Source organism: Tympanuchus pallidicinctus, unplaced genomic scaffold, assembly GCF_026119805.1.
Source record: "Tympanuchus pallidicinctus isolate F22 unplaced genomic scaffold, pur_lepc_1.0 scaffold8, whole genome shotgun sequence".
NCBI classification, from domain to species: domain Eukaryota; kingdom Metazoa; phylum Chordata; class Aves; order Galliformes; family Phasianidae; genus Tympanuchus; species Tympanuchus pallidicinctus.
In genome coordinates this window covers 48,039,043-48,065,300 of record NW_026294802.1, presented here as the reverse complement: position 1 = coordinate 48,065,300, position 26,258 = coordinate 48,039,043, and the positions used below count along the sequence as shown (strand labels likewise).

Below are 26,258 nucleotides of genomic sequence, written 5' to 3'. Positions count from 1 at the left end.
TGTCAGCAGTTTGGCCATAACACCCCGCAGCAGTTCAGCAGAGGATGATGGTGTCAGGAACATGCAGAGCAATGCTCATTTACAGTGAGCAGGTCTTCATTTAAACAGGGAAAAAAAAAATCCGGCAGCAGCTGTGATCTTCTAAAAGGTTAATGCCAAATTTCCAAAGAGTATTTGAGGCACTCATGCTTGCAAGCATACATGGACATGTACTCTCAAGTGTACTGTTTGTGCTGCTACCCTTATGCATCCAGGATTTGCTGCTTCGTGGTATCTGGGGTGCCAAGACATTTCTTTGGAAGATAATGAGAACATCTGCTACTTCAGCAGCAAAACAAAATACAGACTCAAAGAACAGGGAGAGGAGTAAGCAAAACAACTCCAAAGCAGGCAGGGAGATGTCTCTCCAGCCAGCAAGGAAAAGCCACAACTGACAGATGCCCACAGAGCTCCCTTTCTCTGGAGTGCCAAGAGTTCCCACACAGACCCCCACTGGCCTTCCCTGGCAGTGCCTGAGTGGGACCTGGCTGCCCAATAATTTGCAGGACAAGTAGGACCACAGGAGCCTGACACACTTGTGTTCTCTGGAACTGAAGCGTTTTGGGTAGGACAAGAGGTTTTGATAGAACAGGAGATAATGGCCTCAGGTTGCACCAGGAGAAGTTCAGTTTGGATACTAGGAAAGATTTCTTCTCAGAAAGGGTGGTAATGCATTGGCACAGGCTGCACAGGGAGGAGGTGGAGTCACTATCCTTGAAGATGTTCAAAAACCACAGAGATACGGCACTGAGGGATGTGGTCAGCAGGCATGGTGAGGATGGAGTTGGTGATCTTAGAGGTCATTTCCACCTCAGTGATTCTATACCAAATTTGCAGCAGCAATGGCAGGCTACACAGGATGCCACCCTCTATACTGGAGGTGTGTAGGCAATCACGTATCTGTGCATCACCATATCTGTATTTAGAAACTGGAAAACTCAACTACTAAGGCAAGAATGAGGAGTCGAGGGTCTCTTCCAGCATTTCCCAGTGCCCATTCCTCTTGGCAAATCCACACACTGCTCTGTAGTGGCAGATGTGAGTAAATGCCTGTCCACTTCCTGTCCTCCTCACAACAGCTGAGTCTTAGTGGGAGCGTTTGATGTATTTGGGTTTCATTAGCATAAATGAGTGCGTTCCAAGCAGAACCGTGGGGTGTCCAGCAGAGTGTGGTATCTCCAGGCATTTGGGCTCTGTTGGAGGCGCAGCATGCAATAGCATGGCAGCAATGGGAGTGGGTGAAGCTGCAGTGCTTTTGGCTTTGGTAAATCGAGTGATTTCCCTTTCGGAGCAAAAGAGCCGCTCAGAAGAAACGGGACATGAACGTGTTTTAGTTGAAGGTCTAAACCTGGGGGAATGCGAAGCCAGTACTCACCAACGGAGCAAATGTCTGTGAAATGGTCCTCACCTTCTTCAGCATGAATCAGGTCGTTTTTGCTCTTCTTTATTGCGGCTCTTTTCAACACTGTGTACAAATTAAAGAGAAAATGCCCTGTGAGCTTTCAGAGCAGGTTCTCTCTCCCCCTCCCTTCTCTCTCTCCGTAGCCAGCACTTACTGCCCAACACCAGCTTCAAGCTCTCACACAAGGGCAAGCTGGAGCAAATTGGCTAACCCACAGCCTTGCAGGGCCTCTGCATGCCTCGATGCAGGGCAGTTCTTCACTTAACCTTCTAGATCCTGAAGGCTTGCCAGGCACAGTTCTGCATGCTTACACAGAAGCAAGAAGATGGGGGGGAGGGGGTCACTGCAGCTGCTGGACCTTTTAACGCAGCAGAAAGGCTGGGCAGGGTCACTGAAACTCCCTGAGCCCCCGTGGGTCATGAGATGAGTGCTTCCATCCATTAAAAACATTAATGCTGTTTACAGTGTGCACCATTAAGAAGTTAGCATTTACAGGGCTTGGGTACAGCTTACCGCAGAGCGATGCCTTAAGCAGCGAAAACACTATGGTGAAAGCAACTGCTGCAAATCAGTGCACGCACTCTTAATAGCACCCACTGCACAACCCCTTCCCTCTGGGAACGTCCTAGCTCTTTGAGAACACATTTTGTTCAACTGCATCTTTTATCGGGAGGGTAAACATCACTGCATCGGTTTACATGAAGGAAGGAGAACCGCAGCCTGAGGCTGGGAGAGGTCTGCACTGCTCACCCAGCACACACGGGGAAATGCAGGATGCTGGGCCCGCCACCACCTACCTGCAAACCTCGAGAACTAGCAGAGAAAAAATACGTCGACACAGTTTTGTCACAGCTTCAAGACATACAGGAACTAAGCACCGCTTGCTATCAGCAGTAAGACACCCCACGGTGTGGTGATACAGACTGGTCAGGAGGCACACACAGCAAGCCCACGCACTCCACAGCGACTGACATGGGGGTGGGTTCGTACAAGAAGACTCTCTCACCCTACACCAATTTCCCTGCCTTGCAAATGGATTCCTTCCTTCACAAATTAGTGCTCATGTCACCTCGAGGGAGCCCCCAGAGCACCTCCCAGGTTCAGAGGCTTGAAGAACAGAGAATGCTCTCCACCCGCTGCTGTAACCTGGATGTCATTTTTACAGATAACTTCTTCTGTTATTTCCTTCCCCACCCAGCAGTAGGGCTGGATCCTCAGCCCCAGCAACATCAGCCTTAGCCTCCTTCAGGCTGCATCTCTGCCAGTAAATTCCAGTGTGTCCAGGGCCATCCCAGCAGTGGAACATAACCAACCCTGGCAGTGAAAGTTTTACAGCACTCATTGGCATGAAATGAACACCACCTCCTTTACCTTCTTTCCCCTCCCAAAAAATTCTAAGTTTAGCAATTAGAGCATACCATAGAACTGTGGAATGCCTTAGATTGCAAGGAACCTCAATGATCATCTAGGCCCAACGTCCCTGCTGCGGGCAGGGCTGCCAACCAACAGATCAGGCTCCAGATCAGGCTGCCCAGGTCTCCATCCAGCCTGGCCTTCAACAGTTCCAGGGATGGGTTCATCCACATCCTCTCTGGGCACCCTGTGCCAGCATCTCATCACCTTCTGTGACCAACTTCCCCTTGGCATCTAATCTACATCTCCCGTCCTTCAGTTTAAAACCATTCCCCACCTCTACAGATACTTTGGATGCAACATTCCCATGTTGGAGGCTGAGACGATTTACTAGCAGAGAGGTGGGCTGTTCCTTATCAGTTGCCCTCAAGGCAGGGAAGATGGGCTTAAGCTTACCAGCAGGGATGAAACCTCAGTGTATCTCTGAATTCTACGGCCTGCACCCACCTCTAGTTTGCTCACAGCACTCAACTCTTCAGCTCTTCCAGACGCTCATTGCAGCTCAAGACCACAAAGCCTGGCTATACCCACACACCACCGCACACACTCACACACACACACAGAAAGATTTGCCAAGTGCACCTCAGCCCTGACCTCCTTCCAGCCCCAGGTCCTCCCGAGCACAGGTCACACAGCCAAGCCAGCGGCCGGGCATGGATTGCACCGGGAGCCACCGAGCTCAGAGCAAGGAACCAAAGCAGGTGGGAAGCATCACTGGTGACCTGGGCGCTCGGGGCGAGGGGGATGCGCTGCCCCGCTTGTGCCACCTGAGCCCCTGATGATTTGCAATCCACTCACTGTTGTAGCTGCTGCCGCTGCTAGTCTCTGCCGGTGCCGTGCCTTGTTGAATCGGCCCTTCCGAGGCGGCCCTCCCTGACAGTGAATGGGAGGAGAAAAAAAAAGAGGGGGGAAAGGGAGGGGAAGGGAAAGGAGGAGACATGGGAGGACGAAAGATGGTCAGAAAAGGGAGAGGGAAGAGTCTTTAACTGAACTTTGACTGTCGCACCCTAAGAGCTCATCGGTCTCGAGGCACAGGGAGAGCGATCCCCGCATCCTCACTGCACTGTGTCCAAAGCTCCAGCCGGCCTGACAGCTAGGGTCGCACGTCGGAAGATAGGATCACCACACCCTGTTATGTCTTACTGCTTACAAGTAACAGGGGTCTTAGTCTCTTTGTCACATCCGTTGGAAACTTCGGTTCAGAGCCCTGCCTTCTCTCAGTCAGTGCATTTCTCTCCTGGCATCGCCCTGCAGCCTATCCCCAGGCACAGCCGCCCCCACCGCACTGTGGGCCCCCAGGCAGTGCAGGGACCAACTGACCCCAAGGGCAGATCCCCATCCCAGATTTGGTGTCACATAACTGCTCATCATCCACCTTCGACCTCAAAAAGGCCTGGGAAAAGGGACTCTTTAGCCCAACTTATTCCAAGTGCATGCAAGAGCGTGTTCCTCACACCCTTCTGGTTGCAGCAGAAAGCCATGTCAGCATACAGCAGGTGAATCTCTCGTGTTGCAGGAGGAAAACCACACAGCAAAACAACCTACCGTCCAGAGGAGATTTCTCTTCTGCGTTCTTGTCTTCCTCAGCCAGCATGACTTCCTCTGCAAGGAGAAAAAAAGCCAGGCTCAATCTCAGATTTATCACATCCCCGCTCTAAAAACAGATGAGCTGGATGCAGCAGACCTCCATCTCAGCTGCCACCAGCCTTATCCCATTGTATTACCCAGTTACACCAAGCCTGTAGAAGAAGGATGGTTCACAGAGCTGTTTTTCTTACCCTGTGCCCTTCTTGCATAGGGAAGAACCTACACTACCTACAGCATTCCTCCATGATCTTCACAATGAGGCAGTTTCTTCACCAAGCTACCACATACAAGGGATTTCTGCACAGCACGAACACTTTTCCAGTCCCAAGAAAAGCCAAAGCAGGTCCCTCTTGCCCATACATACTGGAGACTCCAAGGAGTGAAAGATATTCTATGGCCATTATTACCACACTTACGTCTCCATCAATAAGACCAGGACTTAACCTGGAGGGAAGGGATCCACGTCTCATGGCACAAGGCAACACAAGTGGGGCTGTGCCACACTGCAGGGGACAAAAGTCACCAAACAGCCATTGGATCAAATATTTGTCAAAATAAAATCAATGGCAAGGCTGCCACAGCAGAGTTCAGGCTAGCACAGCTCAAAGCACAACACATGTGAGATGCCACCAGTGACTTTCCATTCCTGTACAGTCTCCAAAATATGAGCTTGTACTTTCCTACACTACAAGAATTCAAAGAGCACTGGAAAAAAAAAAAGGGAAAAAAAAACCCCACCACCCCTCAATCAGAAATGACTCATTTCTATCCGCGTGAGAACGACCAAATTTCCCAAGGTTTCACAATGCAAATGTCATCGCCCAAGTCAGTTTGCAGCACACACCACACACTGCACCAACACTTGAAACCTCACAGTTCAGATGGTCTGAACTACAGATTTTAGCTTGCTGCTGTGAAATTATGTAAGGGTTTTCTAAAGGATGATCTGAACTGTACAAAATATTGAATTGGCAGCTGGTGAACTGCATACTTCCTCCTATTATTAAAAATGACAAATTCCACCATGTTTGGCAGAGATGTAATTTAGGATCCTACTAAAAGATCTGACACTGCGTTCCTACAAAACTTTACTCAAAACCCCATTTAAACCAGCCTAGATGGAAGGCTAACTACAGAAATAACAGCAAACCACAGCCAAACATCAAAGTGTGAAGCTAAAAGAGCTGTCTGGAGGAATACTGGAGGGATCAGCACTACCACACAAGTCTTATATAACCTCTTTATTAATCATCTGGGGGAGAAAGAAAATGAATGATACATTAATAAGACAGCAAATTGAGACGGCTGGAAAATAATTTTAAGGGGAGACAAGAAACCTAAGCAGAGGAGAACCAAACAAAATGCAAACTAATGCACCAATGACACAGGAGAGGGAAGGGAATCAGTGGTGCTGGGAGAGGGTTAAAAACATCATCTGAGCTGTAAATCTGCACTTTAAAAGGCATGAAATCATTTTTAAAAAAAAAAAAAAAGAAAACAATATAATTTGGTTTTTTTTTTTCTGGAAAATTCCTTGGTTGGGTTGGACAACGGAAATGGGTTTGGTTTTAGATGGCTCAAGAACCTTCTCTCTCAAAGCTCAAAATCAGAAGGTACTTCTGTAGCCTCGCCTAGGGAAAAGCTGCAGTGGGGTTAATAACACAGAAAGAGTTAAACAGGATTAATGACAATTAATAACAAACATGGTTGCCTTAAAACAGAAGGGATGCTTAGATAAGATGGCCCCTTCCCAAAGGCAGCCAGACAAAGGGTCTGCAAATGGGATGGACAAACACAAGCTATGCTGTGGGGCTGCTGGGAGCAGAAGCACGGCCATGCAGGTGGTGAGCAATAGAAGTAATGAGCTAGCAAAGGGCAGCAGGTAGGCAGCTTCTCCTTAGGAGCTACACCAGATAAGGGCAGTGCAGGAGGTGCCTTTGTAAGGAAGATCTCAGCCAGACCTGGCATGCTTGCTGGTCAGTGCTCTGAGAGCTGCTTCCATCACATCATGTTAACAGTTATTTCCTGTGCTGCAGTAAAGAAAGAGCCTGTTGCTTAGGTGGAGACTCAATACTGCACCAGAATGGCACATACCAGTGGGACCTGAGAATTTGCAAGCAACAGTTTGACATCAGTATATTTCCACCTACAAAATACAGAGTCCTGAGATAACTCTGCAGACCAGATGAGCCCTTATCTGAAATCCAAGGCCATGATTTGATCCCTGACCTATCTCCCTCCACAGAATTCCTCATCCAAGGCTCAGCTCTGCTGTCACTTTAAAATAACCAGAGACTCCATCTCATCTATGCATTGCCTCAAGCCCGACTCCTCCATTCTCATTCCACCACAGTCACTCCCATCTGTTTTACATCCACCAGGAACTGCAAGATCACATCCACCCCAGTGGGCCTTTAAGAGGTTTCAAAACCTGCTAATAAGACAATTCAGTAGAAAGAAATGACATTGTTAGTGGGATTTTTTTTTTAACCAGGGAGCATCCTTAGCAGACGCTCAGAAGTCGCATTGCCTTTAGTCATCACTGTAATAGAGACTGGCAGAAGATAATTAGGGAGCCTGAAAAACCTCCAAAGAACAGTTCCTCTACGTTAACAGACATATTCAACAAAGACACAGTATTGTATCAGCAACTTCTAGCCTCCAAACAAAGGCATGGGATCTTCACTAGGAAATCAGAGCAAGGAGTGTCTCGGCTGTGAGATTCATTGCTGGTCATTAAGCACTGACAATGCTCAGCACATCGACGGACTGGGAATCAAGGCAGGCATCCTGTACTGAAGAAGGGAAGGGAAGTGAATTTAACTAGTGAAGCTTGAAATATGTTAAGTAGATAAAGCAAATAAAATGCATCTCTTAGAAGAAGGCCCCATGCTTTCACCCTAATTATTGAACCCTAATTTGTCTTTCTAGTAACTATCTTCTCTGGGCATCTCACAGGTGATGCTGACAGTTTTCGTGGATATAAGGTTACTTTTCCCAGCTGTATCAAGGGCTTGTTGCTCTGCTTCTTCTACAGAAAGCTGAAACCTGAGGCTTGCAAAGCTCTGTTGTGTCCGGAAATGGCCTGGGTTGATGGCAGCCACAGACACGGGTAGCTGGTTGGACCCAATGATCTTAGCTGTCTTTCCAACCCTAACCATTCCATGTTACAGTGAGCCAAAAGAGAGAACTGCAACCCATTCACAAAGCCTGCTTACTCTAGAACAAAAGAAAAGCTCAGAATCAGTGCTGTGTGAAAGAGATGGACTGGCAAAGAATTAAAATGCAGAAGACAGGCGACTTTCTGAACAGAAAGGCTTTGAGTCCCTGAGCAGTGTGTTTTCAAAATGATGCATGTCCTTGTAAGATAAGAGAAACACCTTCAAAAGAATATTTGTGGACCTATAAGCTCTTTATTCCATGCAGAGAACCCAGTTCTCTTCTCTCCCATAGAAAGGCAGTATGACAGCCTCACAGCTGCTACAGTTTCAAGGAGTTTAACTGAAAAAGCAGGGGTGGCAAAATCATTTACATGGATTACATTGCTCGACTTCACCGTGTTTTGATTCCTCTGAAAGGCACAATTTCAAACTGACTTCCTATTGCTTCTGCACAGAGTCAAAAGAATACACAAAACAAAAAGCATAAGGAGCAACCCTGTACCAACAAGCAGCAGGTGGGACAGGACAGGGCTGCTGACCACCAGTAAGACTTTATTTTATATTGGTTGGACTGGAGAAGTGCCATTTTATGAGAATGGTTCACCTGTGCCTGGAGGAGAGGTGGTGCAAAGCATTGCTTTTTGCAGCTCTGTCAGCTGATTGCCAGCATTGAGAATCACAGAATTGCTCAGTTGGAAAAGACCCTCAAGATCGTCTAGTCCAAAGTCATCTCAACCATGCTACCCTAACAACCCTCTGCTAAATCATGTCCCTGAGCACCACATCCAGATGGTTTTTAAACACATTCAGAAGGGAAGAGTTGGTCTGTATAAAGGATTTGCTAAAAAACAGAAAACTGACTTTTTCTGTTGACATTCAAGTTAGGACTACTAGACCATTTCCAATTGATCCACACCTTTTGCTTCTAAGTAATACATACAGTCAAAATGTATGGGTTTGACATGGCAATTACTGCATGAATTACTGGCCTAAATTCTGTGAGAAGCAAGAAATTGCTATTCAACCATGGCTTCTGGCCTGAAACTCACAGCACTGGGCATCTGACTGCTTTGAAGACACTGCCAGGTTTGTAAGACATGTAGTGCAACGGGACATTTTTTCATGACATCCCCAAAAGGACTCCACTGAGTTACAATTTCCCCCAGAGGGTGGTGAGGCACTGGCACAGGTTGCCCAAGGAGGCTGTGGATGCCCCAGCCCTGCAGGCATTCAAGGCCAGGCTGGATGTGGCTCTGGGCAGCCTGGGCTGCTGGTTGGCGACCTGCAAACAGCAGGGGTTGGAACTGGATGAGCACTGTGCTCCTTTGCAACCCAGGCCATTCTATGGTTCTGTGACAATTTTCCATATTTGATCTTTTCTCTTCACAGAATCACAGAACTGTAGGGGTTGGAAGGGACCTCCAGAGCTCATCGAGTCCAACTCCCTGCCAAAGCAGGTTCCCTACACCAGGTCTCACAGGTCAGCATCCAGGCAGATCTTGAACATCTCCAGAGAAGGAGACTCCACCACCTCCCTGGGCAGCCTGTAAAGCTGGCTGTAAAGCTGTAAAGCTCTTGGCCTCATGACAAACACATATGGGCACTGTACATGAAATCTCCTGTTATTTCACTTTAAAGATATCTGAACTCTCCTGAACATCCCACGTCTTCATTCTTCAACGCACACATGAGAAGTAGATGAAGCAACAGCCTCATCAACGATCTTTGATCCTATTTCAAGAAAGTAAATCCAACTTCTAAGGGAACTGATTGGACAGTGGGTTGCATTTTTCTTTTAAGTCACACATGTCTAAATTCAGCACTGCATTAGCTGTTACAATTCTTCCCTTTGTTCCCAGCCCTTCAGTAAATAAAGAAGGGATTCGTTAAGCACACCATCAATTAAGGCTTCCTGTATTAAGCATAAGAAGTAGTCACACATTAAGGATGCCATTGTTTAAAACACCTTTGTAGAGATTCCTCAAGCAGATTCACTGCTGATTATGTTAAACAATCCTCATCTAAAATAGCCTAAGCTACAACTGCTTCAGTTTCAAGTACAGCTGTACTTCTGGTGATTAATCAAGTACTGAGCTGGCACCAAAATGTTTCAGCTGTGCCAAAGTACCTCCTTGAAAACTTTGCAGGTATTATTTATTAATATCATCTTCCTTTTTATGGCCTGATTTCATCGCTGGAAAAAAACAATAAAAAGTACTCCTAGAAAAAAGGGCAGATGTATGGATGACACTCATCAAACATCCAGGCTGCTAAGGAGTTTCATTCTTACAACATCAGTGTCTACTAAGACAACTCATCAGGCCAAGTCCAGAACATGATCGAGTCACATAGCATTTAAGAAGTAGAAAACAAAGACCCGTTGTTTTCTTCAGGTGTACAACAGACTGCAATCTCAGGATAAAAAGGAATTAATGGTAGCAACCTCCAGAGTTTATCAGAATCACCTGTTTGATGCAACGCGTGCAGCAAGAGGTAATAAAATTTTATTCACTTTCCAAGTAAAGATGACTCTAAGAAACATTAAAAGTGACTCAAAAGTGGTCAATAAACGATGAGCAGAATGCCAAATCAAAATCACTGCTGACAAACGGGAGGTAGCATACAGATGGAGGAATATTTCAGTCATTCAAATACTTCCCTTGGTGCTAAATGAGTTACAGCTGAGAACCTGAGCATGACAGAGAACAAGGAAACCTCCCTTCCAGCTCCAGGATATGGAAACTCTTACAGAGCAAAGTCAACCAGGTTAAGACTCCCCTTAAGATGCTGGAACACAGCTTTCCATTCTTCCTACCTTGCATCAAAAATAAATGAGAGAAAAAAACGAACAAACAAAATGCTCGGAGATAGATACTATAAATATTAGAAGCCTGGAGAGCCTTCCATGGGAAGGGAAGAAATGAGCAGATTGGCTCTGCACGCTTTACAGCAGAAAAAAATAAGGTGAAACAAGGTAGAAACGCAGCAGAAAAAGAGGAGTAATAAAAAGAAATATACTGCTGTGCAGAAAGACAGCACATGTAAAATTAAGGAAGAAAATATTTTATCTTCATTCAAACCAACTATAAATGTGTGGAACTCCTTGCTGCAGGATTCTCTGAAGTCAAGGATGCTAAAAGGATTTAAAAATAATCAGATATTTACGTGATTAAGAAATAAAAACCTCCACAGTTCTATTAGAGTAGGACATCAAGACCTTCTGCTCTTCCATTTATGCAAATATTTTGTAACACATCTATGAGTTGTTTCTGCTTTTCCTGCAAAACAATCTGGTTTTGCTTTGGCCATTGGCCCACAGTGAGGACAAGGAGTCAGGTTTGGAAATTCCTGATGCACAGCATCATAGCTGAAATCCTAACCTCAAAAACAACAGAAATGGGAAATCCCAATTGGTTGCACAGTTCCACATTTCAGCTCCTGAATTGCAAACACTTGGTTCTCTCTTTGGTCTAGCCTTCATGCTATATTTTGTACTTAAGGATTTACTGGCATTAAGTTGATTTTTATTATTGTTATTATTCAGCTGTACTAGAAAGCCTTTTTATATTCCTATCATATTTTCAACAGTGCCTTAACAGGATGATTTTATTATTCCCTAATTCAGCTCGTTTGCATACACTGCTTGTTCTGTAAGATCTTCTGAACCTCATATTATTAAACAAAGAAAAAAAAAAGGTATTTTAGAGCAACTTCACTGTATATTCATGTGGCATTTATGCAGAACTGGCAACACAGAAATCAAAAAGCCAGCTGTTCCCACAGGGACTCAGTGCTTGGAGCAGAGTAGCTGCGTTTCGTAAATTCTCCACCTCAACTTTCAGACCTCGAGGTTCAGCTAACAACCTCCTCATAGTGGACTGTTTCCAGACTGAAACAAAGCAACGCACAACCATGCAAAAAAACCCTAATTTTTATCATGTTAATGGAGAAATTGGGTTTTAGAGTCCAAGAAAAGACAAAATCCTTAAAAGCAAGATGGCAGCAGACTCAAGGCAGAACCACAGCACTCTGCACCAGCTAACCAATAAACCATTAATCAATCTGAATTTGGGCTAGCAAACCAGCTGCAAATAAATGAGAAAACAAGTTCCAAATTGAAAATAAAGCAAATGGTCCTTTGTTTTTCAATCCTACGGTCACAAAATTAAGGGGAGATAAAGTGTGGTTGCTTAATTGAGGGCACTTGCTGTTGAACAGGCACAGTGATAAAAGTCAATACAATTGGCACTCAGTTGTCACCGGGGAATAATGGGTTCAAAACCACCATACAGTTCAGAACAGAGACAGAGCAGCAGCCCACAGATTTGTCAACACATCACATGCCAGTTCTGCCACTGGCTCATCAACTGGCGTCCAGCAAGTCACCATACAGTACTGGACCTCAGTTTCCCTAGTCGCAGTGGGCAGGGATTAAGTTGACCTGCCTACAAACGTGCCTGAAAATCTATTTGTGAAGCCACCACTTCTTTTTCTCTCCATCATTTTATTAAAAGGCATTTTCACTGCACTCCATTGTTTCAGCTTCGCAGAAATACAAGCGCGGAAGCGAACGTTAATGAATTGCACCGAGGTTATGTCAATATATATCAGAAGGATTACTGGTAATCTTTACAGTCCAATAATTAAAAAAAAAGAAAAAGAAAACACGCTCTTTTTTGTGTTTTTTTTTTGTTAAATCAAAGTATTTAGGTCTTTGTTAAAGTTAATCACTGCTTGCAATAAAGCGTTATGTTCAGTTATAATCGTTATAAAGCAATGTTAATGTGTGCTGGGGTAAGTTTAATGAAAGTAGCTCATAAAAATGACATTGCAGTGTATTTTGCCATCATAGCAACAGAGGCTTATGAAATAGCTGCAGTGGAAAGTAAATAAAATATAAATGAGTCATGTAAGGCAACAATTTCGCCACAGTGGAAGCTCAGCACCATACTGCTTTTTGTTTTGTGCTGTTTTAAGACAATTAATGCCTTAATGTTTTGCTCTCAGCAATAAAGTTAGACCAAGCTCTTTATTTGTGCTTAACCAACCTGGGGTCATCCACAGTAACTTCAGTGTGACACCTTAACAAAACCAGTAAGTGCTGGCTGGGCCATGCCCAGTCTTGGATGGTCAGATGCACCAAGGACAGACCCTAAACATCATCAAACTCTACATGCCACACACCTTACTGAACCAACATCAGCTGTCTCTACTTACCTGCTTTGAAGATCCACTCCAAATATCCATTTAGCTCCCGTTCTATTTGCTGTTGCCTACGGAGTTTCAGGAAAGCTCGACGGTTTTCTACCCTCTCTCGTTCTTTGGCAAATTCACTACAGAGAGAGAAGAATGAGAAAGTACATCACACAAGGTCAGGGAAGACATGCAGCTTCTCCTTCATTTTTGAGAATAACTTCACCAAGACTGAAAGCAGCAGCAAGAAGCAACCACAGCACTCTATGCATCAACGTCCAACAAGCTACCACTTTGATTCCACTGGAAGCAGAATATTTGTCACAGAAGCACCAGCAATCTTTGAGTTTTTGAAGAGATCTGCTCTTCCCAGTTGGCTTTCCTCGGACTTTTCCCAGGCTTAAGCCAGCTTTGACAAGCAAGTCCAACGATAGCTGTAGGTGAGGTTGGGTATTCTGGAGTAAGGAGATATACCCCAGATGCTCTAGGTTGAGGGTAACAGTGATCTCATTTTGCTGAAGTCATATGAAAAGCATCAAATCGCCTCAATGAGACTATATAAGGGAGTGGGTCAGGAAGTAAACAAATAATGCAGGCTGGAAAAAGAGAAGAAAGACACTCCACCAGTGCCAAAACCTTGTCCAAGTACATCCTACAGCCTATTTTGAAATGATGCTAAGGCAGCGGTGCAGCCACCACTCCCACACACCCACAACGGGGCTTTCTCCAGACTAATCTCTACCACCTCTAAGGAGCACCTGATGCTCCAGCTGAGGTGACCTCTGCAGGCACATGTGCTCATCTACTGCTTATATGCTTCTGAAGCAGCCCCTACAATCCCCTGCTCTGAGCACACACCAGTGAGCAGTTACAGGAGTGAATCCCACAATAGCTTAACCTATATGGTTAACCTCAATGAAGTTTTGTCTCTCACATATACCAGTGCCCTACTCTTTGTCCCATTTAACAACACTGCTGTGTCCTTCCCTGCAAGCCTTACTTAACTTTGCTCTTTGCTGAAGTCTCCCCTCATCACCTATTTGTTATCCACAAACACTTTTCAGTTAGAATCTAACAAGGAACAGGAGATGGGAGGAAGGAGGAAGAATGGAGAACAAAGAACTGCAAGTGCCAAAGCCAGCTTCACATTCACAGCCTACATTTCAGCCTTCAAAGCTGACGCTTCTGCTTAATTTGGCAGGACTGACCCAAGGAGAAGGGGACTGCAGGAGAACTCGGCTCAGCACTGCAGCACACACCTCTACAGCCATGATGTGAGAGCTGCAATGAGCCACGATGTGACCCTCATTCCCCTCTCCTGAGTCCCTAGGCAGAGCCATCAGTGAAATGGAGGAAGCTGAAACATCACTCTGCACTGACAGCTAGCTGCTCCTCAGCATTCAGCATATCTGCCTGGGGACTCGGGTACCTGCACGCAACAGCTGGGATGCCCATTTTCTCTCTCTTCCTTTCTAATGCTCTCATTTCTGGTTCAGCACCCACTGGTGAGGGCCACGGGCCTCCTCCTGAGTGCTGCTCCTCAGGGGTTGGTACTGGGACTGGCACTGCTGGGAAAGCAGATCTCAAGAGATGACCCAAACACGTCGGGTTTCACTGACTGTCTTCCGAGCACAGCAGAGCTTTAGCAGGTTGAAGACTGGAGAGTCCTGAGGCACGGTCTTCCTAGTGGAGGAAAGCATCGTGGACCTTTCTACTGCATCACGAGATTCAGCTAAGCTGGAATCTGTCGAAAGATTTTTTCTTTATGAAATGCGTTAATAAAAGCATTCTTCTCTCTCCTCCACTGCATTCATCACCATTCAGGAACGGAAATATTCCCCACCTGCAGTAACTGGAAAAATCTCAGCATTTCTTTATGAGAGATTTTATGCAAATTTTCTGAACGATTTCAAAGAAAAGGGGAACAAATAATAAAAATGGCATATTTCATCTAGAAATACTTAAGCTGAAGGTTTTCTGCCTGTTCCAACAGAAGCTTGGAAAACCCCATAGGAATGTTTCGTAGCAGTAAATAAATCTACTTTCTTATCCAGCATAATTGCTATTTATGCCACTGACTTTAAAAAATGAAAAAATATCCCAAATTTTCTTGGAAATCTTAGCAGAAAACAGGTTGCCTCCTGCCCAGCTTTACATCCAGGATGTTCACGACAGCAGCTAATTCTGGAATGAAGAATATTAAATAACATTCATCCACTCTTATCCTTCCTAACAGCTACCGTGTGCCCCAAGATGTCCCCCAAAACATTCCTCTTTCAGCACTGCCTGGATGGGCGTTAGGAGGTGGAGAGCTGGAAAGGTTGGCACTCCTACACACAGCACAGCATCAGAGACACTGCTTAGGATGAAGATGAGATCTGCCTGGATAGATGACTAGAGTGCATTTTAGTTAAAACATGACAGTTGCAAACAACTGATCCTACAGAGACAGCCGGAGTAGACATGAACGTAAGGGCATTCATCATGGAAACCATATGCCATCCCAGCCAAGCTCAGTGTGTCACATTCTTCTCCTAAAGACTGGTCGGTGCTTAAAATCGCCAGGAGAATGAATGATTGTTACTTGTCACATTGGTGGGAGGAAGAGTGAAATCGATCATGATGTAAATATGCACTGGAATGGGCACTTCAGGGAAACTCGAGAGTTTCCCAGTCACAAGAGAGACAAGGTCAACTCATGAGTAACCATCAAGGTCTATAAAAATATTATACTCCAATGACATCCTTACAATTAATTTATCCATGCCAGTCTTAAGTGAAAAACACTGTCACACCAATTGAAAAGGAAAACAAACAAAAACCCTGATCTACATCCTCTGTTCAATTTTCCCATATGACAGCTGAACTGGAGTACTGTGCAACAGGCTGCCTGGTCTGGGGCTTTGTGGCGTGCACCCAGGCTTGCTGCAAGGCTGATCACATCATTCAACATCTGTAATTCATGCTTTCCCAGTGGAAAGAAGACAGAAAAGCTTCCCACTCAAAAGAGAGAGGTGATACAGCATTGCTGTCATTGCTAGCTCTGATAGTGGTGGTGATTAGCGATTCACGATAATGACATAGGTAATTAGCTGCTCATTCAGAACAGTACCACATGATCTCATGAAAACTCATCTCTTATGCTGAGAGATACACATGATCTCATGAAAACTCATCTCTTATGCTGAGAGAAAAGCCTTCCTCTACTGAATCCAAAGCGCTGTTCAGAGCAAGCAAAAGGAGCACAAATCTCAGGAGGACTTCAACAAGAATTCCCAGAAAGGAGTTTAAAAAGTCTTCAGAATTTTATGTCTAGAACAACAAAAGAAAGAGTTTAAGAACCAGCTTCATCTCGAGTCCAAGTATTTCAAAGGAATGAGCAAAAATGAGGCACATGGGGGACATGAGCCCCCCAAAACTGCCAGAGAAATTCAAATGGGTGATCTGCTAGCTAAGGAACTAGCCAGGCCTAGAGATGTTTGACTGCCTGAGTCACTCCGTGGCCAAAGTGAATTCTCCAAGTGGAGAAAGAAAATTGGCCAAGACCGAAGGCTTAATTTGTGAGCTCTGTTACGTGAACATGGAACGGGGCCCAAGAACAGACTTGTTATTTGGCAGCAGCCTGTTAAACAGCCCACATCACTCAGGAGCAGTGAGGGACGGGCTGGAGACAGCTGATGGAATACACCAACTCCTCTGGCTGCTCAACATGCAAGTTGCAGGAGCATCACTGTAGGAGACACAAGCCAGAGGAGCAGCAGTTGCACAGACTCACTTGTTTTGTGCCACTCAAGGACTATCTGGGGGGGGAGAGGCCATGGAAAGAACCTCAAAAAAAGATTCAGTGCCAATTATCTACCTAACCGCCTGTAAGCCTTCAACAAGAACAATGCTGAACTATAAACTTCCATAGGATGCTACAGTAGGAACCCAGAGATACACTTATAGGACAGCTGAGAAATGAACATGTTGGCTGATAAAACTTGTAAGATGGACATGAAACTACCTGCATTTTTTTTTTTTTTTTCAGTAAAACCAGATTTCTTGTGCTTCTGCTCACTCAGGGGCTGTATTTTACTCACCAGATCCTCCAGAGCCCTAGGATAACCTCCAAGCACAAGGGAAGAGAGAATCTACATGCAAGCAGAAATACTTAATGGGGTTTTAAGGGTGGATATATCCACTTCCTACCATTTGTTCTGGTTAATCAACTGTGGGACAGAACTTGAGTTAATTTTTAGTTTCATTCTCAGGTCTTTGTGTTGAAGGGGTTTGCCACCTTTTCCCAATCCAACCAAACCCCTACTTTGGTTCGATAGGACAAGAGGTAACGGCTTAAAGTTGCAGCAGGGGAGGTTTACGTTGGATATTAGGAAAAATTTCTTCTCAGAAAGGGTGGTGAGGTATTGGAACAGGCTGCCTACGGACGTGGTGGAATCACCATCTCTGTAAGCTTTCAAGAAAAATTGATACGTTGCACTGAACAGCATGATGTAGTGGTATGGTGGAGGTGGGCTGATGGTTGGATTTGATCTTAGTGGCCTTTTCAACCTTAACCATTCTATGATTTTACTGCTTGGGTGAAGCTCGTTATGACAGCACGGTAGGCAGGTTCCTGCTGAGCCCCTCCTTGTGCTCCTGCCATCCCGCAGTGCTGCAAGGCTCCTGGGATTGAATTTCCTGCCTCACCTACGCAGTCCTGCGAAGCCCCTTGCAGCTTGATTTAGCAGGGCCTGATCTGGTTAAAAACCCCAGCATTTCATTCACCAACCACATCAGCACCCAAGTGTCTACAGAAAAGCAGATTCTCGCTCCAGGGAAATAATTTGTTCTGCAGGTTCATATCTCTGTCTTTTGTCTTTCTGAAGAACAGTAAATCCTTTATAAGTGGAAATCTCTGCTGGATGCGGGGAAAAAAAACCCAACACCTTTATGGCTGTAACTGTTTATGCAACAAAGGACACAAAGCCTTGGCTGTGCTAAACATTTATCTCACCTACTGCAAACCTGTACATTGAGAGACAAAGACACAGAGGGAGCCCTGGAAGAAAGGGAGCACATGGAGAGCCAGCAGGAGCAAGATGGACACGGGGCTGAATTGCTTATGGCAGCACACAGGAGGTCAGGAGTCAGGGAGGACAATGGGGGGGAGAAGAGAGCTCAGTGTTCCCTTCAGTGCAATCACTGAGGTGGGTGCCAGTATGTTTAAAATAAAGAGGTGTAGAGTAGAATGGGTAGAACTGAGGTTTCTTAGTGCTGAAGACAATAAAATCGTAAGGACCCTCACACTGTCCCATCAGCTGCATGAAATCCCAAATACACCCACTGTTACCTGTTTCTATTTCACCTGGGGCTACAACCAATGAAGATGACCTTGGAAAGGTTTTAAGGGGAATGCCTGTCTCCCCCCAGTATACAGACCCACCTGACTGAACTGGTTCATCCATCCTAACATCCCCCACTTAGGGCTCACTCAATCCTGCATGGCCAGAGCTGCTGCTACTTCCTCCTCACTGTTCTCAAGAGGAGGACAAAATATCTTCCCTCAACATGCTGATAAAGGATGAAAGTATCATGGTGAGATTGATCTCTCAGCACTGAGCTAGGCTTCACAGTCACTTTTATCATTGAACACAGAGGAAAATGCTTCAATTGCAAGCCAGGTATGGGATACATCTTGTATTTCTAGAAAGAAAAGAGCAGAGGTGAAGCCTTCAATACATCTTCCTTCCTTTTATCATTACATGCAGTTTATTCCAATTTCACTTTGATTCCACTACCCTGATTTGAAGTGCTGTGAATACAAAAGTTAGGCAAACCCGGCCCCAACACAGCAACAGTGGGTGCTGGGGGGACGTGGACACATCATTTATCTCATAGTATCAACAGTCAGTATCAGCTCAGTGCATGTGCTGGATGAACAAGTGGCTCAAGCCTTGGGCTCAATCAAAGCAGTCGCCAGGCAATACAAATTTTGGTCTCTTAGGTGTCTTTCTTATCTTACAGGCTTTAATTTCCATTCATTGCAGCATAACAGAAGGACAAGTAAACATAGAAACAGAATCATTTAACTCAGAAAAGATCTTTGAGATCATCAAGTGCAAACGTCAACCCCACCTAAAGGAGGCAGCTCTGGGTAATCAAAAAGCAGTTTTGTGCCCCATTTGTGCTTTAGAGTGGAGAAAAGAGGGTTTGTACTCTACAAGAGGATGGTTTGATATGAGGCTTTGAACCTTTCAAAGTGGGGCTTTGCACTATACAGTTTGGGGGCTGGACTCTGAAGTGATGCTTTGATACCTCAAAATGGGAGTCTGATTCCCAAAAGAGACTTTGGGACCTACATATCAGGCTTTGCCTCTTGGCGTGTAGCTTTGGGCATGGGAAAGGAGGCTCTGAGCACTAAAAGGAGACTTTGGGCCCTCACGAGGGGGGTGGGAGGGGTGGCCATTAAAGGAGATTTGGGGCCCTAAAATGAGGCCTTGGCCCCTAGAATGAGGCTTTGAACACTAAAAAGAAGGGATCTGCCCTGTCAGAGAAGACCATGGACCCCCAAGAGGAGGATTTCTACCCTAAAAATAATGCCTTGGGCTCTAAAATAAGACTGAGCCTAAAAAATTATGCTGCAGGTGATAAAACGATGGATTTAGAGTCCAAATACAGGCTCTGGTCCCTGAAAATAAGGGTTTGGTGCTTAATGAAGAAGCTGTGTCCTGTAAAATAGAGTCATAAATTGTCCTGAGTTGGAACGGACCCCCAAGTGACCAGCAAGATCATCCAGTCCAATCATCAACCCATTTGTCCTGTCATTCTCATCCCTTTTAAACACAGGCTGGAGAAAGAATGAACTATGAGAAAGCAGGCAGTTCCGTATCTTTTAAGGATAGCTCTTCCCGTTAATAGTTAACAGTAGCCAAAGTCAGATCACAGCAGGTAACAGCAGACTGGGAACAAATTTTCAGGGAAAATGAACGATTGTCTCTGTAATGAGATAGAAGGAGGACAGAAGAACACTTTGCCATTATGACAAATTAATCAGCCTCATTCTCCTCCAGCCTCTGCACATCTCACAGGCTGAAGTTTTACGATCTCAATCTGGCAAAATTCCTCAGGCTGGGAAAACATGTCACGAAACCCAGCAGAGCAAGTCATCAGGACAGCCAGTTCAGCGGGGTCCAAATAAGGCTGTGCTTCTTCCCCTCGAGCTGCTCCAGCAGCCACAAGGTCTCAGAAACCCCAGGCACTGCTGTCAGATGTGGAAGCAGATGTCCCCTAGGGAGACCTGAACACAAGACAGTGTTCAACACCACTGCCCCCAGAGCATCGTCTCACTGCAGACTGCTCAGAACGGCAGGCAGCGAGGAAGAGTGAAAGCACCATTTACCTGACCCTCATTTCACCTGCAAGGTGCCTGCACGGCCTGTGGCAGTGTCCCTTGCCAGGCTCCTGCTGTTACAAAGATGCTACAAGCATCGAAAACATCCCCCTGCCGTTCTTAGAGCAGGTGGTCTCATACAACACGAGGCCATTGCAGCACATCACGGGTCAGAGCAGGTCTGAAACAACATGAAGGCAATACTTCAGCAGGGAAGATGCAAACTGGCAAAGCGTGCCACTCTACACTCTGGTCATGGCAGCCAGATGAGTAAACCTCAGGAAAGATCATTACTCTGTATTGGCCGCTCTGGAAACACCTCAGGCTTCACCATAAATATTTGAGGATGTGACAAGCAGCATTTTTCACACTCACAAGGCACGGACTCACTATTCCAACGCATCATCATCACCAGCAGGCTGCCCTCTCCTGATGGTGCTCCCACCGTCTCATCACCCACATCACTCCCCATCGCTGTGGGAAACAGTGCCAGAAAGCACTTAGACTTGAAATAAATCAAATTGTTTCCATCGCAGCATCCCATGATAACATTTATCCTCCTTGCATTGTGTAATCCAAAGCGTCGAAACAGTAACAAATGCATCGCCCAGAATCATTCAGCTCATTGCCAGGTAAAATTAATGTCCAATTCAATCCAAGCAGTAGGAAACTCAGTAATCCCTTCAGCCCATATCTGGGCTGAGGGGGGAACAGCATCAGGATGAGAAAAACAGCTTTTCAGTCACTGCAAAGAAAGGGAAAACACTGGGAAGATAATGGCGCTTATGGAGATGGATGGGAAGAGCCACCAGATGCCTACTGATATCCTGATAGTAAGAAATCAATGCAAAGGCATACAAATGAATGAGCATTGGTCAGGACTCGCCTACTTCAAGGGAGATTTTATTTTCTCCTCACTGGAAACCGCAGAGCCACGTGCAGAGTTCAATAAAACAAATTCAGAATCATCACAGAGCATTTTCCAGTTAGCATCAAAGACAGCAAACAAAAAACAACTCTGTGTTTTGGGGAAAAGTAAAAGGTGTCTCAGGTCAAATCTTGCTAGAATCATAGAATCATTCGGGTTGGAAAAGACCTCTAAGATCACCAAGTCCAACCCCAACCCACCCCACCATGCCCAATGACCTCAGTGCCACATCTCCATGGCCCTGGAACACCTCCAGGGATGGTGATTCCACCACACCCCCTATGCTCTCCTGGCCTTCCCACAAATCAGCCACAGCATTCATCAAGTGCTGCTCCAGATAAAATTAACCTCGTTTCTCCTGCTCCATTGATTTCCTCAGGGCAGTTGAGTTTTATCAGTTCATAGAGAGATCAAACAAGCATCAAAGAGTGAAAACGGAAAGCAGGGAGAATTCACAGTGAAAAGTACAGAGGAAAAGTCCCAAGAAGGAGCACAAAGCTGTATTACCTCTACAACACTGCATGCTGGATGCTGTGCCCCTGCTGGAGCCCCACGTCTTTTGTAAGCAAGACAGAAGGATTGCAGGAGTTGTTTGAGCTGCAGTCCACTTGTGACGGTGGTCACTTTATGTGTGACCACCACAATACACAGGGAAAACTGTACATCCTTCCATGTCCATAGGTTGAGAAAAGCACACTCATACTCATGACCCACAACCTGGCCGGGGGGGGAAAATAGCTACCAACTTCCCAATTTCCCAAGGCAGATATCCATCTTAAGGACTGTGGTGGGCAGCCATGACATCCACCTCAACACATCCTGTAAAGATACAGGAGAACCCAGCACTCCTATTGCACCATTGGAAAAATAGTGTTCCCAAAATCTGCACCCCATATCCTAGGACCATTGGGGATGTCTCAATATCTGGTGGCACAAGGAAAGCCAAGCTGTGCCAGCAGTAGCTGCAGAGCTTTTGTCAGGAACAGGAGAGGAATAGAAGGCAGAGAGCTCCTTTCAGAGAGGGTGCTTAAATATTAGCTGCTGACAAGAGCACCAGCAGGGCTTTGATCAGCATGCTGGAGGAGGACACTCTGTACAGCAGAAAGAGCCTCATTTAATCTGAACGATAACGTCCACGTGCTTTTAATTACCTCTTTAGCCATGTACTCAGAGGATTTTGACATCTCATCTGTGGCCTGAGATTTGGGGTTATTTTTATACCAACTTTTTACTAAGACTTACATATCTCCAACCTCCCTGCCACTTCCCTGTCTTTGCATTTATTATAATTCCAGAAGCAGCAACAGAGGGGAAAGGTTGTTTGCTCTTTACTTTAAAACAGGTATCATCTCTCCTGTAACATCTGCATTGCAAATGCTGCCATGTTTTGCTAGCAGAGGAGGCGCAGGATCCCAACCAGGCCAATCTATCTCCACTGCTCAAACAGAGAAACCCAGGAGCTAAGCCCACCTTACGAGGTGCTTTTTGCCCATTGCTGACCTGGGTTCATAAGCAACTCCAGAAAGGTAGAAAATTCCATTAAGAGTTATAGAAAAATTCTGTACAATCTAGTATCAGTAGGAAGCTAAATAACTCTGCTGTCACTTCAGCTTATTCATATTGCCATATTTTAGTGTCCACATATCTACCTCAGGAATGTGCCTTCCTTATTGTCCAGCACAGAGTACAAATACATGAGAGAAAATGACTCAAAACCAAGGACAATGAAAAACACTCTGGTAAAAGGCTCTTCTGTGGCTTTCCAAAGTACAGGGGCATACTGAAGATTAACTCTTTAATTCTGACGATGAATATTCATGGTCAGGCACTGGAACAGGCAGCAGAGGGAAGAGGTAAAATCACTGTCCTAGGAGGTATTCAAGAACCATGGAGACGTGGCACTGAGGGACATGGGCATGGTGGCAATGGGTTGATGATCAGACTTGATGATCTTACAGGTCTTTTCCAACCTTAATGATTCTATGAATATGGCAAAAGACCGAAAAATCAACAGTAACAAAGATCTCAAAAGAGCCTGTGAAAGCAGGGATCAAATCTTGGCCCCCTCTTTCCACCCCACTGCTCCCTTTGTAAAGTGCAGAGAGGGAAGAGGGCACAGCACTGCACCATCCAAAGGCTGCAAGGTGCTCTGATCATGAAAATAAGCAGGCAAGAGAGCAAATGCTGAGATCAACTGGACTGTGGACTCTCTGTAGAAGCCTAAACCCTAAATTAAGTTTATTTTACAGAAAGAAGGTGGGACAACGCTGAGGGTCCCCACTGCAGGAGCCACCAGCTGACGCTGTTGCTGTAATGGGGATTGCCTTACGCCCTTGAGCCAAACTCTACCCAAGTCAACATGCCTTTACCAACAACCCCTTCTGTCTGTAGCTTTCTGTCAGTGATCAAAACCACGCACAGAGACTTGTGCAAAGAATAACCTCCAGCTAAAATGCCTATTTTTCTGAAGTATTGTCTGGGGCTTTCTGTTAGTAAATACGACAACAGCCTGTGCCTTCAGAAGGTCTTTCCCTCTCTGGGCCATTCCAGCACACACAGGTTTCTTCATTTCTCAATAGCTGCAAGCCCACCAGGAGCCTGCTGAGCAATGTGGTCAACACCTGCACTGCATGGTTTATTTTCTTCAGTCTCTCCCCAGGAATTATTCTACCCAAGGACATCGAACCACGACACAGAATAAAATTTAGAAGCTTCCCTCTGCGAAGAAAATATCATTATCCTCATGACTAGCAAAAGGAAACGAGACATGCAGAACTGCCTCCTTACTTTTCATCCCCTTCAGAAGATAGACATTTATATAATATTCATATCTTGCCCCAAGCAACAAGAGGCTTTCAGGAGAGCCAGTCCGAGGTCCCCATCTTTCAGTCACCAAACACTCTTGAATCAGATGAAGGAACAGGAGCCTGCAGGCTTGCAGGCTTTCTTTTAAATCACAAGCATCCATTTCAGCCTATATGGGCTGAAAACAGAACAGAAAAGATGAACTACCTAATGAACCACACTCAACCCTGCCTCTGGTTCTTGCTTTAAATCATATGTCAAACACACACAGCCACCAAGCTCTCCTTTGCAGAGCATCTGATATGATAGGATGTCTGAGGAAATGCTTTGATTCAGTGGCTTCCACTGATCATGGCCACTATTGCTGCACCAAGCAATCAATGTGTTGGACCACTCAGCCTTCTCCATGACCTCGTCTTGTCAGACAGAGCATATATCCTCATCCTCAAACAGAACTGCCTTGCTGCTTCCTACTCCTCACCTCAGCTCTTGCACTAGGATGAGGATCTCTAACAAAATGTTGAACTTAAGCACAAATCTATTCTTCAGAAAATGTTTTTCTTTCTCTAGTAACTTAAAGAGCAAACATGCAGCACCAAAAAGCATTTATCAGCTAACAACATTAACTCTTTTCTCTCCTCCTCAGCTGCCAAGAGACAGAAATAAATCTGCATCTTTGCAGACCTTCGTAATTGAGATCACCTGGATAAGCAAAGAAGAAATTGTGTGCAAAATGAGGTGCCACAGTCTAAGAGCTCACAAATCATTAAGATGAGTCAGATTGTTAAATGCAGATCAAATTTCCACAGACGCTGGGGCGTTCCAGCTAGGCTTCAAACCTGGCAGCCTGATCTCCACAATGGCCCAGACCCAACATTCGTGGCCAGCAAATGCAGAATCCTTGGCTGACCCCTGGAATTTGAGTATCAAGAGACCAGGATGCTCCTAAAATCCAGACACTGGCTTAAACTGCGTGAGTTTATTAAAAAAATTTAAACTGATATCTTTTAATTAGCTTTTGTTTGAGCTTCTTATTTCCCCATGCTGCACCAAATGCAGTGTGAACACTGATTTTCAAGGCAGCACAAGAGTAAGCAGCAGCAGAACAGGCTCAAGTTGATGTAATTAGAGGGAGATCACTTAACACGTCATGATTCAGAATCATAGAATTGTATCATAGAACCATAGAACGGCCTGTGTTGCAAAGGAGCACAGTGCTCATCCAGTTCCAACCCCCTGCTGTGTGCAGGTCACCAACACCAGTCCAGGCTGCCCAGAGCCACATCCAGCCTGGCCTTGAATGCCTGCAGGGATGGGGCATCCACAGCCTCCTTGGGCAACCTGTGCCAGTGCCTCACCACCCTGTGTGAAAAACTTCCTCCTCATATCCAACCAACTTCCCCTCAGTTTATCATCTCAACAAAAGATTTCTTGCCAGCTCATCCTGTGACCTACAGCTCTACAGTGTCACAGAAACCAACCACAGCAAGGGAAGGGTAGATGGGGACAGGGTACAGCATAGATCACTCATCTGCTCTTTTTTACCTACATCCTCTCCACAGTGCTAAAACCAATACACTGTTCCTTCTGGTATCCAGGTAGAGACAAAGAAGCTGTTAGTGCCTTACCCTGATAGGACGCCCAGCACCAAGTTGAGCATGAAGAAAGAGCCGATGATGATGAGAGGGATGAAGTAAAGCCAGTTCCAGGTATTTCCTGCAGCATCGTTCGTCTGGAAACCAAGAGAAGAGGAGAGAGACAAATAAATATTAATGAGCCTCAGAAACAAAATACCATAAATTGCAGAGCAGGAGGCACTGGTGATTCCCTTCAGATTTCCATGGGGATGTGTACCATTGATACATCAGTTAGCTGTGGCAACCAGTTGCAATACAACTGCAGGTGATGCAATGAACCACTGCCTGCACCACAGTTTACTCTCAGCTCCAGCACAAGGGTTCATCTCTAACTCTGGAAGGGGCCAAAATTGATCGTTGCAAATTTTAGCACCCTATCTTTGTGTACCTTCTACAGCATCCTCCTCCTTACCCACCACTCTGTGCTCCCTCACGCCGAGCATCAGTGCAGTATCTCCACCTGGAGCACGGGAAGGAACCACAGCCTTCCACTAAACCAGGCTGCATGGCACTGTGCCCAGGGTCTGCACACATGGAGCAAAAGACAAGAGGTCTGCAAGAAAACAAGGCGTATTCAGAGCGACTGCAATGCCACAGCTGCTTGCTCAGCACCTTGGAATTGTCATCAAAGCTCTGTCTGAAGCTCCCTGAGTAAGCAGCAGCCCAGATTAGGGGGAGGGAAGGGTGGTGGGGTTTGTGACCGTTTCTGCATTCACCAAGC

General features: G+C 45.5%; 1 protein-coding gene across 10 annotated transcripts in view; it reads right to left on the bottom strand.

Annotated features, from left to right (window-relative positions):
- LOC128073142 (voltage-dependent N-type calcium channel subunit alpha-1B-like) overlaps window positions 1-26,258 on the bottom strand; it is a 260,445-nt gene that overhangs the window by 114,952 nt on the left and 119,235 nt on the right. For 4 of the 10 annotated variants that reach the window (XM_052667605.1, XM_052667612.1, XM_052667613.1 and 1 more), the window contains exons 6-10: window positions 25,529-25,632; window positions 12,820-12,935; window positions 4,400-4,456; window positions 3,653-3,727; window positions 1,415-1,504 (exon numbers count right to left, since the gene is read on the bottom strand). In XM_052667605.1, coding sequence (XP_052523565.1) covers window positions 1,415-1,504; window positions 3,653-3,727; window positions 4,400-4,456; window positions 12,820-12,935; window positions 25,529-25,632 — 442 coding nt within the window. The remainder of the gene's footprint in view (window positions 1-1,414; window positions 1,505-3,652; window positions 3,728-4,399; window positions 4,457-12,819; window positions 12,936-25,528; window positions 25,633-26,258) is intronic. The other 6 variants (XM_052667604.1, XM_052667609.1, XM_052667614.1 and 3 more) reach the window with 3 other exon arrangements.